The following is a 16,638-nucleotide window of genomic DNA, read 5'->3' on the forward strand; positions in this document are numbered from 1 at the left end:
TATCCTTAGAGATAGTTTAGGCTGCTTTTAGTTTGGCAAAATAAAAGGTCTCGCTGTTATTCTTTTATTGTCCATAAAAATATATATACCTTTCTTCCCTAGAGTATCACCCTTTCTGTTGACCTCTCCAACACACTTCAGCCCTCGCTCTTCAGATAGACATGCTTTGAAATCTGATCAATTAACGTCTCAGTCTTTCTCAAACTTGGTCGCTGACAGCACAGAGAGATAGCTGTGGTGGTCATTATATCTGTTAGTACTCCTAAAGGCTTTCTAAATAAATATGAATTCTAGGCTTAAAACAATCTTTGTTATGTAAAGATAATTTCGAAGCACTGTTTTATTCCTTCATTTCAAGCTGCCTACCCAAAAACTTCTTTTTATAGAAATTTTAGAGCCATCGGTAAATGTGATTTTTTTTTTTTTTGAGCCCTGGCTGGTCTGGAACTTGCTATGTTGATCAGAGAGGCTGGCTTTGTACCTAGTACTTGGGTTAAAGGTGTGCATATAATCATATTTTGTTTGTTTGTTTGCTTAAGTATGATGAGGGTTTTAATATTTATATAGTGATAAGAGTTCCTTTATAGACTAACAGGGAGTATCCTTGTGCAAGTTGGCCATTTATTCCGCATTCAGTTCTTAAAACTAGATACTTACGCTGCCTGCCCACAGATCTTCTCTCTCTCCCGCAAGCTTAACATAAACAGATATCTCTTCGCCCTCAGTAAAGTTCAGGTACCGACAGTCAGGTCCTGTGTGATCTGTCAGGGCTAGGACTCTGCTGATTAAGGCTGCATAGACACATAAAAAAAAAAGCACACACTTTAAAAATGTTACTGCCTCTCATTTACTTATTTGTAGACAAGGTCCTGTTATGTATCCTATACTAGCCTCAAGCTTAAAATCTTTCTGCTTCAGCTTCTCCCAGGTGCTGAGATTATAGATATATATACACCATGCTTGACTCCTCCAGCCACTTTGCCTTCCTTCAATCTATCCTTTAAGGTTTTCATTTTTTCTTTCTTTCTTTCTTTTTTTTTTTTTTGGCAGGGCTTCTCTGTGTAACAGTCCTGGCTGTTCTGGAACTAGCTCTTGTAGACCAGGCTGGCCTCGAACTCACCGAGATCCACCTGCCTCTGCCTTCCGAGTGCTGGGATAAAAGGCATGTGCTACCACCACCTGGCCATCCCTTATGTTTTGAAATGAGAGCTGGCCCTGATAGTTCACACTTGTAATCCCAACACTCATGAAGCTGAGGTAGGAGGGTTTCAAGAATTTAGGCTATGACTTAGTAAGGGTTTCTATTGCCGTGGAGAGACAACATGACCACAGCAACTCTGATAAGGAAAACATTTAATTGTGGTGACTCATTTACAGTTTCAGATGTTCAGCCCATGTGTGCAGGCAGACACGGTGCTGGCTGTATCTTGATCAAAGGCAACAGGAAGTGTCTGTGCCACTCGGCCAAAAGCCTGCCCCCACAGTCACACACTTCTCCAGGAACAGTCATATCTACTCCAACAAAACCACAATAGTGCCACTCCCTCTGAGCTTCTGGGGCCAATACATTCAAACTACCACAGGCTATTTCTATAATAGTAGTAGTAGTAGTAGTAGTAATAATAATAATAATAATAAAGTTTGAAATACTAATCTCAAAAACCAAAATAAACTTTTCACTGCACACAGATTCAAGCCCAGATTTTTTGGCACAGTATTAAAGATTATTTACAATGATCCCACTTACTCATTTTTTATTTAAATTACATTTGCGGGTGAGCGCACATGTGTGCATGTGTGCGTGTACATGTCTAGTGCATGTGCAGAGGCCAGAGCACAACTTTTGGGAGTCAGTTCTCTTCTGGTATCCTGTGGGTCCCGGTTGTCAATAAACTCAGGCTGTCAGGCTTGGCAGCAAGCGCCTCTACCCACTGAGTATCTCACAGGCTCTCCCTTCCTTATTGCGTTTTATGTCTTAAAGATGTCTATATTTCATTTTATGTGTTTGAGTGTTTTGCTTGCATGATTGTATATGCACCATATGTGTGCCTGGTGTTCACAAAGGCCAGAGAGGGTACCAGATCCACTGGAATTGGATCTATGGGTGGTTGTGAGCTGCCATGTAGGTGCGGGGAACCAAACCCAGATCCTCTGCAGGAGCAGTAGGCCCTCATAACTACAGAGCCATTAGATTTTCATTCTGTTAAATCCTAGGTGCATATCTATAAGGCAAACAACCCCATTTCATTCTAAAAGTGAGCATTTAGCTAAGGCTTACAGGGCTGGTCATAGAGCTATGGTTGGCTAGATCTGCCCTGAGAGTTTTTTTTAACTGCAACATCACCTTCCTTATCCTAAGTATCTATCTTCCCTCAGTCCAGAAAAAAACCCACCTCTCTTCTTGCTTAGCTCGAATCTTGCTTCCTGTCTGAGTCTGAACTCCAGCATTACCTGCTGTCCTCACAATTTTAAGTCACCATTGTGTCACCTTGATCTGTTGTGCCATTATTAAATAAAATTAATATTTCTACAGAGGAAGAAATGGCTTACATTTCACTTTTATTTCCTTATTTGCTTTTAAAACATTGTAGTAAAGCACATTCCCCGGAGACACGGGAGGCCCTCAGTGACTCTGAGTGAATCACGTAGGCTTGATTCAGCCCTCAAGTGTCTAGGGTAACATACGCATCATATAACTATTATGGTGCTAACGTGTAAAATTTAAAAACTGATTAAGTCCTTCAATCAGAGTCAAAATAGTTCTGGGCGATTGTGGCCCAAGTCTTTAATCCCAGCACTCAGGAGGCAGAGGCATGAGGATCTCTGTAACTTTGAGGCCAGCCTGGTCTACAGAGCAAGTTCCAGGACAGGCATCAAAGCTACACAAAGAAACCCTGTCTTGAAACAAAACAAAACAAAGAGTCAAAACAGCATTATAGCCGGGCGATGGTGGCGCATGCCTTTAATCCCAGCACTCGGGAGGCAGAGGCAGGCGGATCTCTGTGAGGTCGAGACCAGCCTGGTCTACAGAGCTAGTTCCAGGACAGGCTCCAAAGCCACAGAGAAATCCTGTCTCGAAAAACAAAAAAACAAAACAAAAAAAAACGCATTATAAATTACTATGAATTTGAATTTCCACTGAATCCTAAAGATATTAAAGTGCTGATATAATACAAAATGGGAAAGAATTGTCATTGTAGAGTACTGTGGCCAGAAACTCCTCTACATATTGAATGCCTTTTCCTTAAGAAAAAAGGATAATGCATAAAAATATCACCCATGAAATGTTTATATTTAAATTGCTCATATTTTGCATTTTGAAATGCTGACTTTTGGATATGTGGCTTCTGCACTCACAAATGCACAGCAGCTGTGGTTGCCTGCCAAAGATCTGTGAAAGATCAAACTATTGACATCCCAGAACAGAGCAGGGAGGGAAGGACTACTAGCTGAGGAGCTGCTGAGTCCATGGTTTCTGAGGGAGGAGTCATTTCTCTAGGGGTGTGGCCACTGGAAGGCTGCACGTGCTGCAGTGAATGGCTCCACACCCTCAAGGTGGTTCACAACAATCTGTAACTCCAGTGCCAGGGGCTTCCATGGCCTCTTCTGACCTCTGCCAGCACCAGGCATGCAGACACAACACTCACAAGCAAAATAAAATGAATAATAAATCTTTTAAAAATAACTTTCTTTTAAAAATTAAACCCTTTAATCCCAGCACTTGGGAGGCAGAAAGCAGGCAGATCTCTGTGAGTTTAAGGCCGGTCTTGTGTACAGAGTGAGTTCCAGGACAACCAGGACTATGTAGAGAGACTATCTCAAAACAAAACAAAACAAACAAAAAACCAAACAACAACAACAAAAAAATGATGAAAAGAAAGAAGACAAGGAAGAGAGGGAGGGAGGGAAGGAAGGAAGAAGGAAGGGAGGAAAGGATGGAAGGAGGGAGAAAGGAAGGAAAGAAAGATGTACTAAACATTAGTTTCAAATGACTTCTGAGAAAGGTTACAAAAATTTTTATTCATAAAAATATTACTCCCGGGTGGTGGTGACACACACCTTTAATCCCAGCACATGAGATGCAGAGGTAAGCAGATCTCTGAGTTCGAGACCAGCCTGGTCTATAAAGCAAGTTCCAGGGCAGTCAGAGCTACACAGCAAATAAATATTTTATACATATACATATATATATTAGAAATGTTTTGTTACATATAGTCATATTTTTATTTAAATTTACATTTTGCAAAATTAAAAACAGTTTTCATGTTGGAAAGATAGAAATTATTTTCAGCAACTCTAAGATGAACATACAATATTTTCTTTTTCTGTTTTTGTTGTTGTTGCTCTATTTTGAGACAAAGAACTCACTATGTAGATCAAGCTGGCCTGGGACTACAGATCTGCCAACTTCTGCCTCCTGAGTGCTGGGACTAAAGATGTGTGTCATCATACTCTGCAGGATAAAGTTATTTTGCATCAACATGTGGAAGACAAAAAAATAAGTTCTTGGAGCTAGAGAGATGATTGAGTGGTTGGTTAAGAGTACTTACTGCTCTTGCAGAGGACCCAGAACCAGTTCCCAGCACCCACCTGGAAGCTCATAACTGTCTGTAATTCAAGTGCCTGGGAATCCAATGCCCTCTTTTGGATTCTGTGATCACTAGGAACATACATTGTATAATACAGAAATACCTGTGGGCAAAATACTCACATATATAAAATAAAAATGTTAAACGTAAGTTCTCAGGCAATTACTTAACAAAGTAGAAATTAATTTCTCATATTACAAACTCAAGAGAATTTAATATTGAATGTTATAAATCATATGTATTGGAACACTTATTTCAGCATTTTGCATAATAAATTAAAACAAATGACTAACATTTGATACAATTTAGACAGCTAAATCATGACACTTGAAATAAAAACATTTTTGGAGAAACTCATGAGAATCAGAAAGTGTTGATCGTGAAACAGAAACTAAAATGCAGAAGCTTCATAAAGAGAGAATTACCAAAACGCCCGATGTCTTTTTAAACTACTCAATCATCGTTAAGAAATAGTAAAGTTTTTAGTTTTTATTTAGTTTTTGACACATAGATTAATGCCATTTCTGGCATATTTCTATACCAATCTTAATTTTGTCTTTTACGTTAAATTTATACTAACGCTGTCACAAAATGTTTTGCTTCAGAATTCCCTTTTTTTATATCAAGCTGTAGTTTATAATTCAAAGATTTCCCAATACTATTAACTTTGATTTCATCACACAGGTCCACAGTAGCATTTAATGTGACTTTTAGAACTCAATGTAAGACTGAAGAAGAAAAGCAAACTTACTTTCACACTCCAAGTCACCACACTTTTTGAGGTGCGCCAGCAGCTTTGTACCCTCCAGAACCTTGGCCAGAGAAATAAGCAGAAGGAGGATTCTTGGAACACTGATTTCCGCCATGCTTCCACAGGACACCAGGACTGCTGAACAAGCGTCAGAATGCTTGTTAGGTCGCAGACATGCCAGCCAAGCAGCAGACACTCTTCGGTAGCACAAGAGGAAACGGTTGAGTACTTTTCAGTTCCTCCGTAGCTACATTTTCCTGTCGGTTACTGGCTCAGCTTCAGGAATTAACACTCTTTGGTCTCAGTCTGCAGTGTCAGTTAGCCAGATGATACGGATGGGCTTAATAATTAACGGGGATTTTTAGTTGGACTAAGGTTTTGTAAAGTAGCCCATGTGAACCTGACTCACTGAAGGCAGCTTGCGCTCAGTAGGGCAGTTCTTCGGCTGCTACGAAAAGGTAGTCAGTCTCTATCATTGTCTTCAGGCAGAGCGGTCCACAAGCACAAACCAAATGTGTACTGTATGCGAATTCTAACTTCAAAAGAGAAGGTTCAGAGCCAGAAAATGGTGACTAATGCAGTCAGTAGATGCATTCACCGTGAATGACAATCTGAGTTCGATATTACCAGGGACCTACTTGGTAGAAGGACAGAACCAATCCCCACAAGTGGTAGTCGGACCTACAGTCAGAGAGAGAGATAGAGAGAGAGAGAGTAAATAAATAAATGTGATTTTAAAAGTTAAATGCATAATCTAAATGAATTTACTCCTTTGCAAAAAAAGCTTCAAATGTAGAAATTAGACGAGAAACAATGGCTGTTTCTATGTGGCATTAAAAAGACGGGATATACTTATACAAAAAACAGTATGGTTTTATGTTAAAAGTATGATTTTGAAATATGATTATCAGAAAAACTCTTCCTTTGGGCATTTGTAAAAAAAATCTTCAGTGTTACTATGAAGTCATAATTAGAGCAATAGCTAAAACATAATAACTACTTATAACTACTTACTATGATCCACATATTATCTGAAGTACTTGGGTAGTTTACATAGATACATGATCTGATTTCAACTTCATATCAGCTCTCTGGGGTAGGTGACATTATCACCCTGATATGTGCATAAGAACCAAAGTAGAGACAGGCTAAGTCACCCACATTCAGTGAATAAAGATAAATTTAAACCTATGTACTGTGAAAAAAAAAACAGCACAGCATCTACTGCGTCTTAGGTCGTCTTCTGTGCAAAAACAGAAGTGGAGAATTATTCTACATTTAAAATGACATCTCTGAGAATGAAGGGGACGTGAGATATGGGAGAGCCCCGACACTGCTCCCCACAGGGTGGAAATGTTTCAGAATGTGTTCTCCTTTATAGCTCTCTTTTGTAAAAACCAGGGAACATACGCCATTTAAAAATAAGGTATGAAAATTGAGTCATTTGAATGCTGTTGTTGCTTTAAGAGATCAAAGTCCTATATTGGGAAATTTTGTTTAAGGGACTAGATCTGAAGGTCCCCGAGTCCGAATGCAGCACACTGCACTCTGGTGCCAGAAATGACACATATCCATCACCCCCGATGAGCCAAAGGACCTTTGCTTTCAAAGTCCTAAAAGGACAGAAATACAATTGCCTGCTGGTTTGTTTACACAAGAGGGTCAGTCAGTCAGCTTGCAACAGAGCATTCCATAGCTGCACGTACACACACACACACACACACACACACAGACACACACGGTGTAGATTAGGTTCTTGACCAATTTCATAAGTCCAAAATTATCATTATTAATGACATTGAAATAAAAATCAGCTCTTGCTGGGCGGTGGTGGCGCACGCCTTTAATCCCAGCACTCGGGAGGCAGAGGCAGGCGGATCTCTGGGAGTTCGAGGCCAGCCTGGTCTACAAGAGCTAGTTCTGGGATTGGCACCAAAGCTACAGAGAAACCCTGTCTCGAAAAACCAAAAAAATAAAATAAAATAAAATAAAAAATAAATAAATAAATAAATAAATAAAAATCAGCTCTTTGGGGCCAGGTGTGGTAGCACATGCCTTTAATCTTAGCACTCCAGGGAGGCAGGATCTCTGTGAATTTCAAACCAAACTGATCTACAGAAAAAGTTCCAGGGAAAGACCCTGCACCAGTGAGAGAGAGTGGTTTGGTGTGCAGCTATTTGCACAATTTATTTTTATCAAAGCCACACTAGAAGCTTCAGAGGCAGCACGTCTAGGAAGAGCACTTGTATTTTTTTGTTTGTTTGGTTTTTTGAGACAGGGTTTCTCTATGTAGCTTCGGTGCCTGTCCTGGAGCTTGCTCTGTAGACCAGGCTGGCCTCGAACTCACAGAGATTCTTCTGCCTCTACCTCCCGTGTGTTAGGATTAAAGGTGTGCACCACCACCGCCAAGGGAGCACTTATGCTCTTGCAGAGGACTCAAGTAGAGTTCCCAGTGTCCTGAGAGATCTATCACCTCTGGCACCTGCACCTCATGTGCACAAATCCACATATAGACACCTAATTAAAAATAATAAAAATAAGCTGGGCAGTAGTACAACAATAAAAATAAAACTTTAAAAATTAGAGCCAATAATAAATTGAGATAATAACAATTTTAAGTGTCATCATTTATATTCAGTAATAAAGACCTCATTAATTAAATTCAGAATTAACGATGTTCCAAAGTAGTAATAAATGGGTAGATGAGATAGATGACTTAGTGAGTGAGGTGTCTGTCCTGCAAACCTGCTGAACTGAGTTTAATACTGAGTGTAATATAGGTGAAAGAAAAGAACTGACTCCACAAATCTGTTCAGATCAAGATTTAAAGATAAAAGAAAACGAAGCCGGGTGGTTGTGGCATACGCCGTTAATTCCAGCACTCAGGAGGCAGAAGCAGGTGGATCTCTGTGAGTTCAAGGCTGGCCTGGTCTACAGAGTGAGTTCCAGGACAGCACAGGCCACACAAAGAAATTCTGTCTTGAAGAAAAAGGAAGGAAGGGGGGCTGGAGAAATGGCTCAGTGGTTAAGAGCATTGCCAGCTCTTCCAAAGGTTCTGAGTTCAATTCCTAGCAACCACATGGTGACTCACAACCATCTATAATGAGGTCTGGTGCCCTCTTCTGGCCTGCAGACATACACACAGACAGAATATTGTATACATAAGAAAGAAAGAAAGAAAGAAAGAAAGAAAGAAAGAAAGAAAGAAAGAAAGAAAGAAAGAAAGAGGAAGGAAGGAGAAAAGAAAGAAATGAATTACTATAAATAACAGCTACATCAATTTAGATATTACCTAACAGCTGATGCAGTCTGTAGATTAAATGTATCTATATTTGTCTACAAAGTCAACACTAAGGAAGATGTCATGGTAACAAAATGCAGCCATTGGAGATAAGAAAGCCTACTATACAAAGCTGAAATCTGGATTGTTAAAGTCATACATCATATCCTCCAGACAAAAGCACAGAGCAGTCTTTCCACCAAAACATTGAAGCATCCTCATGAGTGTTTGATTCTTAATGTAGTGGCATTATTGCCAACACTATACAATATTGCCTCCTTTCTAATGTCTCAAATTTCCTAAAGTGAAAATGTATTTCCTTAAACATCTGCCTGTCTCTGGCAACGTATAAGATAAGTTCGTTGAGGAACACCTTAGAATACAGAACTGAATAAAGGTGTAGAGCTGTACCAAGGTCCAGGCATGAGACCAGAGCCCTTGTATAAAGTCCCCGAGGTCAGCAGGCGCATAGTAAGAAGAAAGGCCCAGGAACTACTGGGCGTGAAGCTTGTGTGGAAGGTAGGACTATCTGCCCAGCTGCTCTGAGTCCAGTCAGCTGACAGTCTCCAGGAGGCTGGATGTCAAAGTCTGCCTTCACTGCGGGGAGTCACCTTACCCAAGATTACTCCTCTGTGGTGTTCCAGTGCGTCCGGGAATAAACAAGATAGGAAAGGGCAAGGTCATTTCTCATCCAGTGCTTCCTGCTGACTAAGAGTTGTGATTTGATGTCTTTGGTGCTTTTCTGCTTTCTCCCCTTTCTTTTGAGGAAATTAATCCCTTGAGCCCCAAACCTATTCTCAGCATCTGCTTCTCTAGAAGGCCCAGTCTTAGAAACCATAAGATACAGACCAAGGGGGAAAAAAAGTAAACATACATGTTTCAGTCTATCATTTGTGCTAGTCACTCTGACTTCCTTGTGTGTTTTGTGTTGCTGAAGTCCACAATGTAATTCTACTCACCATTTTACATTTTGTTTCTTGGTTTTGTTTTTTGTTGCTGTTGTTTTGTTTTGTTGTTTCTAGACAGGGTTTTCTATGTAGTAGCTCTTGCTGCCCTAGAAATTTCTCTGTAGACCAAGATGGCCTTGAACTCACAAAGATGCACCTGCCTTTGCCTCCCACCCAAGTGCTGGGATTAGATGTTGGAGGAGGCCACTTGGTCCTGGCTGCTCAGCCCCAAAATTATCACACAGAAATTATATTATTTAAATCACTGCTTGGTCCATTAGCTCTTATTGGAAAACTCTTACATCTTAATTTAACCCATCTCTAGTAATCTGTGTATCGCCATGAGGCTGTGGCTTACTGGGTAAAGTTCCCAGCGTCTGTTTCCAGCGGGGCTACAGGGCTTCTCATGACTCTGCCCTTATTTCTCCCAGGACTGAGTTTTTCCTGCCTCCTAAGTTCTGTCCTATCAACAGGTCAAGGCAGTTTTCTTTATTCATTAATGGTATTCACAGCATACAGAGGGAGATTCCACATCACCTCCCCTTTTCTGTTAAATAAAAAGGGAAGTTTTAACTTTAACATAGTAAAATTACACACAACAAAACAGGTATCAAGCAAGAATTATAGTTATATCTACTTTATCTTTTATCATATCTAAGGAAAGCTATAACTATCAATTCTTCAACTCTATCAAAGACTCCAGAAGGATATAATATTACCTAAGTAAACAGGAAGTGCATTGTAAGCAACTTCCAAAACTGTTGGGGCCTGGTGCTAGCCCAGACTATAAATTATTTCTCTTGACCAGACCCCAACATAAACTATCTCTCTGGACCGGTGTGGAGGAGAAGGAAATAAAGACACGACTCACTGGTGTAGAGGGAGATTCTCAGTGGTCCCTCCTGAAGTCCTGAATTTACATTCTGAAGAATTTCTCTCGTTTATTCTCCAAACAGCTTTTAGACCAACACACAAACTGAGCGGGAACTACACCAGCATTCTGTCTCCTAGGTAACCAGGTGAATGGTGTTTTGGCATCTACCTGTCTGCTGTGTATGCTAGCTGCCATATAGGCTTCAATTAGCATCTCTATCAGGCATCCTCCAAATTACAAAAGAAAGAACAACAACATCCTGACCCTTTGTTAGGGCAGTGACAGCCTGTCTGCAGGGCTACATGACCTCCTCAGTGGGGCCTATGGCTTTAGAGCCTGGCTGCCACACCTTATAGAAATATGGGCCTACACAAAACTCCAAAATTTACAGAGACATCTCGCTGCCTGGACAGTCACCCAAAGTTCTTCTGTACTGTTGGGGCATCCATCTTCAGCCCACAGGCCCATAGCATCTGGCAGACTTTCTCACGAAGCAAGAAATTTCAAAGACAGTTCCACTTATATTAGTTTGTCAGTCACTTTCTTCTGTGTCCTGCAGACTGTCTAGCAGACTCTTTCATGAAGCAGAAACCCCGAAGGATTTTCTCACCTTTAGGCAAGTTCAGCAGTCATTTCTCTGTGGGTTCTCCATGTCCAATTCATCAGTCTAGGCAAGAGCAGTTTCTTGCCCAAATAGCAAACCAACTCCTTAAGGAGCCTCCTCAATGCCCATTTTCTTCTTGAAATAATTGGTGCTGCCAGGAGCAGATGTGTCTCATTGTCATAAGTCCTAACTTCTTAAACATTTTAAATGCCATATTCTGTAGTCTTTGAGAGGTTTGAAGAATACCTATCTATCTGAAACACAGGTCTGTAATTTAGAAAATCTAACATGACTATGCACTTGACTATTATAGATGATTATCTATTAACTTATATTTCTTAATTGTACATTACATTTTTAAATGAGCTGCACAAAAACAATACCTTAATCAAGAGCAGAAATATACATATAACAAAATTGATCTTAAATTTGTATCAAAAAACCAAGATCCATACCAATGCAAATCTCTATAGCATATCCCTCTTTAATGTAAAGAAACATTTTCAAACAATATTTGGGAATATGGGCATAGTTCTTCTCCAAACTGCTTCCTGCTTTTTGTTGGTCATGGCGACCTTTAAGGGTGTCCTGTTTCATCAAACCACATTAGTCTGGAAGGATTCCACAGGCTCTCATCCTCTGTGGAAACAAAAGAAGAATCTCTTTTCCAAAGCAACATATCCTTAGATCCATATTTTGAAGACAAAATACCTTTAATGTATATATATATTGGTTTAGCTTACTAATCCCCAGAATCAAATGTCTCTCTTCAGTCAAAAAATTCAAAGAAAACGCAATAATATACATAATCCAGACTCCCGGTGAATTTTCCATCTGTACGTGGCTTATTTTCCTTTACTCCTTTTAATCTATGACTCTCTGTACTCTGTTTTTTTAAAGACTTTACTTTTTTTTCTCTTTATCTTCTCTCTCCCAAGCCTATGTACATTTGTTCAACACTATGACCCATTTAAAGGTCTTGGGTCTTGTCCATCTGAATTTGTCTTTATTGTGTATCTGTAATTATTTTCTGACCAGAAGTGTTTCTTAAAATGTTAAGCCCTTCTTATGAACTTAAACAACACCATTGCTAGGGGAATTATGGCACTGCCTGCTTGCCCTGCCCAGTCCAGCATGGTGGAGCTGTTTGCTGCCTCTGAGAGCCATGCTCACAGTCCCATTCTTAGGCACACAGCCAGTCTATGTTGCCATTAAGCAAGATGTGGCACTCTGTTTACAAACCCCATTTAAATGCTCCATAGACGGACCTTAACAGAGTTCACTGGCAGCATGGCCTAGGAAGCCACAGCCATTTCAAAACAGTGCAGCTTTTTTGCTGCTACCACTGAATCAGAAAAACCTCTCTTGAAGGAGCCATGTCTCTGCTTGCTTCTAGCAAACAGAGCCCACCCAAGAAAATGCCACTACCAGACATATTTTGTGTCTATGATTCCTTTTTAAGCTTTCTCCAGTTTTATGTAGATTTAGTTCACTACATTGGCACACCAATTTGTTGGAGGAAGCCACTTGTTGGTCCCGGATGCTCAACAGAAACTCTATTATTTAAATATATTACTCTGCCCTTCTTTCTCCCAGCATTCACTTTAGTTTTCTCCACCTACTTAAGTTCTGTCCTATCAACACGCCAACGCAGTTTTCTTTATTCATTAATAGTATTTACAGCATACAGAGGGAAATCCCACATCAATCAGAGGCATGTGCCACCATTACCTGGTTTGCGTTTTGTTTCTACCAATAGGAAATGAATAGACATTCTGATTGAAGGGTTGATAGATACATGTGAAGATTCTAAAGGGACAGTTTACAAAGGTGAAGACTAGGTTAAAGGGGAGAACAGGGATGGGAACATCCTCAGGCAACTTGCTTGGTGAGAGCTACAGGAGACACCTGCCAAACTGGAAGGAACTGCAAGCCTTCAGAAACGTCAGTGAATCTCAGTCAAGAGCACCTCATTCTTCATGGTCTTTTGCTATTCTAACAGCGCTTTCCATAGACCAAAACCAGCAGAACTGGCAAAACAGGGAGACCTTTGAAGCAGCTGCATTCTGGGGCATAAAGTATAGTGACAGATTGAAGAGTGTACTAGAAAGGACAAAGAAAACACAAGCAGGCTGTGATTCCTTTCTTGTGTACTGTCAAGACCCAAGCCTTGAACTGTAGTCAGTTTGTTTTTAGTGTGTGTGTGTGTGTGTGTGTGTGTGTGTGGACATGCACATAGAGGTCATGGGACAACTTTCAGGCTTCTTTTCTCTCCTTTCACTACGGATTCTGGGATCAAATTCAAGCGTTAGGCTTGTGTGGCAAGCACCTTTACCTCACTGAGTCAATCCATGAACCCATAGCTCACCTTTAACAGTGCCTTCCTTTCTTCTAGCATGCAGACTAGGCCATGTAGTATGGGATATACTCCTCCACCTCAGAAATCTCGACGTATCAGAAGAAACTCCCTTTGTTTTTGGAGATCAAGCGAAAAGGCAGACCTGAAGGTCTGTGTCCCTGTGGGGCCTCATCATGGCTGTTTGTGACCATGAGCCTATCTCATCTCTTTTAAAGGAGGAACCTGCTTTTCAAAAAAAGATTTATTTACTTGTATTTTATGTATGTGTTTTTGAATGCATGCATGTATGTATGTATGTATGTATACCATGTGCACAACTGGTGCCCACAGATTATAGAAGAGCATGTGGGTACTGGGAACTGAACCCTGGTTGACTGCAAGAACAGCCAGTGCTCTGAACATCTAGGCCATCTACAGTTCACAGACCTGCTTTTGATTATAAGTTATACTTCTTTTTTGTTTTGTTTTGTTTTTCAAGACAAGGTTTCTCTGTAGCTTTGGAGCCTGTCCTGGAACTAGCTCCATTTATTTATTTATTTATTTATTTATTTATTTATTTACTAGCTCCATTTATTTATTTATTTATTATGTAGACAGTATTCTATCTGCTTGAATGCCTGCAGGCCAGAAGAGGGCACCAGACCTCATTTCAGATGGTTGTGAGCCACCATGTGTTTGCTGGGAATTGAACTCAGGACCTTTGGAAGAGCAGGCAATGCTCTTAACCTCTGAGCCATCTCTCCAGCCCCTGGAACTAGCTCTAATAGACCAGGCTGGCCTTGAACTCATCTGCTTGCCTTGGCCTCCCTAGTGCTGAGATTAAAGGTGTGCACCACCACTGCCTGGCTAAGTTATACCTCTTAACATATACAGGCTTTTTCTCCCCTTGTCATTCTCTAAACAAGGCTATACAGCAACTATTTGTACACCATTTACATTGCTTTAGGAATTATAATGGATTTAGACATGATAAAGTATATGGGGAGGATATATGTTGGCTATCTATCAATATTATACCATTTTATATGTGGCTTATATGTAAAATGCACTCTGTTGGAGAGGGAGTGTCATAGAACCAGTCCCACGGAATGATTGTATAGTCAGTAAATGTGAAGGTAGGGCTGGGGTATGGCTCAGGGGTAGAGTACTTACACAGCATACACTAAGTCCTGAGTTCAGCATCGCAAACACAGTCATAAGCATGCATACACAGAAAGCATGAAGGTAGGTGGGAATGGATAGGAAAGTAAATAGAAGCCAAACAGCAATGCAGTCATAATGGGATCCTAATGAGCTGTGGAAGTGTGGAGTGGGGGGAGGGGGGTTGATGTAGAAAAGAAAGCCATACAAAGTTTTAAGGAAGCAGGTGATATGATCTCTATTTTTTTTAATATGACTGCATTTCTAGATCCTACTTATTCTTCAGGACTCAAATAAAATCTCATAAATATTAGTACTTAATATTTTTTACTGAAATAATGCAGAGATGGATGAGTAAATAAGTAGATTTCTTTTTGGGAGTAGGTCATAACTTATGACTAAATAAAATCCTGCATTATTGGATGGCCCCCTGCTGTCTCACATTTAAAAAAAGAACCAAGTAATCTTTTTTTTTTTATTAAATTTTTACATTTGTAAAAAGTGAAAAAAACTGGTTGTTGGTGGTACAAGACCACCGCCCGGCAGGTCTGCTTTTTCAATATTTGTCTTTGTTATTATATTGATGTTAGCAGCAACAGAAAAGTCTAAACATCTAGGAAGCAAAACTATGGAAAGCCCTCTGATTAACAAACACTGCAGTAATGCCTGCCCAGTTGCGGTGGTGTGCATGCACACAATCATTTGGGAAGCAGAGACAGGAGGATTAGGAGTTTAAGGCCAGCCTGAGATGCACAGTTCGAAGTCCCCCTGGATTACATAAGAAACTATCTCAAAATACAAAGACCAAAGACCTGGTCAGCGGCAAGGAGCAACACTGAAGAAATTCTTCTATCATTCTCTCCAAAACACCTGCTCCATTTCCTCCTGCTATCCTGGCTCCATGTAGACACATCACCAACAACAACTGTTGTAGTGTCCACATATGTCCCTAGAAACCACGCGCTATAGAACTTGTGAGTGTGAATACATGTGTGTGTCCATGTGTGTGCCGGCAGAAACCGACCTCCTGTGTCATTCCTCATGAGCTTTTTACGTATTTTAACCTTATGTTTTTATTATTGTTAGTGTGTGTGTGTGTGTGTGCACATGTATGCGTATGCATGTGTATATCTGTTTCTGAGGCAGTCTCTTGCTGGGATTAGGGACTTACTGATTAGCCTGGGTGGCTGTCTGTTAAATCCATGGCTCTTGTCTCTGCCTCTCCAGAACTAAGGTTGGAAATATGTGCCACAATCCAGGCTTTTTTTTTTTAACCGCTGAGATCAGAGATGGACATCACACTTATACAGTAAAAATAGAAAAATTAAGCCAGGCCGTGATGGCACATGCCTTTAATCCCAGCACTTCAGACATTGTATTGGGTGTTATGCCTCCTCAATTCTCTATAAGGCTTTTGGTCTACACTGATCTTAACGCTTTGGAAGGTTCCTTACTTGGGGCTGCTTGGGGCTTTCTGGGGAGAAGGACACCACAGAACAGCATCTCAACGGTTACACACAATACATACGTCATGTCACTTGACGTCACTAACCTTGATCACTTGACTGAAGCCACGTCTTCCAGACATCTCCAAAGTAAAGCAGCTGCTTCCTCCTCCTGTCCTATTCACGTGAGGAGAATTACTAGCTCCAGCCCGCTTCCCAAGAGCGTTTTGCTTCACTCCTGAGGATTATCAGAAGGTTCTCTGATGGGAAGAAACCCAGATCATTAGCTTCAAGATTTTCACCTACTTGTGCTCCACTATGTGTAGAGTTTCAGAGCCGACAGCTGATGTCTGTACTGAACAAATTAACCAGTGAAAGCTGGCGGTGTTACCGCACCCCTTTAATCCCAGCACTCAGGGAGGCAGAGGCAAGGGATCTCTGTGAGTTCGAGGCCAGCCTGGTCTACAGAGTGAGTTCTAGGACAGCTAGAGATGTACAGAGAAACCCCGTCTCGGAAACAAAACAAAACAAACAAAGAAAATTTATTTACCATTGAGGTGTTCACCTGCTCTCCTTTCTGTTTTGCCCTGCAATGTCTAATTTCATTTTTACAAAATAATTTAGGTCAGTCCCCTGCTTCTCCACTCTG

The 16,638-nt window shown here is 40.6% G+C and overlaps 1 protein-coding gene across 8 annotated transcripts in view; it reads right to left on the reverse strand.

Moving 5' to 3' along the window:
• Positions 1-5,576, reverse strand: part of Mia2 (MIA SH3 domain ER export factor 2) — a 70,886-nt gene extending 65,310 nt beyond the window's left edge. For 4 of the 8 annotated variants that reach the window (XM_075948366.1, XM_075948363.1, XM_075948365.1 and 1 more), the window contains exons 1-2: positions 5,341-5,555; positions 658-791 (exon numbers count right to left, since the gene is read on the reverse strand). In XM_075948366.1, coding sequence (XP_075804481.1) covers positions 658-791; positions 5,341-5,455 — 249 coding nt within the window. In that variant the 5' untranslated portion in view covers positions 5,456-5,555. Of the gene's footprint in view, positions 1-657; positions 792-5,340 lie in introns of all 8 variants that reach the window. The other 4 variants (XM_075948364.1, XM_075948361.1, XM_075948367.1 and 1 more) reach the window with 3 other exon arrangements.
• Between the last annotated feature and the right edge of the window lie 11,062 nt (positions 5,577-16,638).

This window comes from Microtus pennsylvanicus, chromosome 14 (assembly GCF_037038515.1).
Source record: "Microtus pennsylvanicus isolate mMicPen1 chromosome 14, mMicPen1.hap1, whole genome shotgun sequence".
In the NCBI taxonomy this organism is placed as follows: Eukaryota; Metazoa; Chordata; class Mammalia; order Rodentia; family Cricetidae; genus Microtus; species Microtus pennsylvanicus.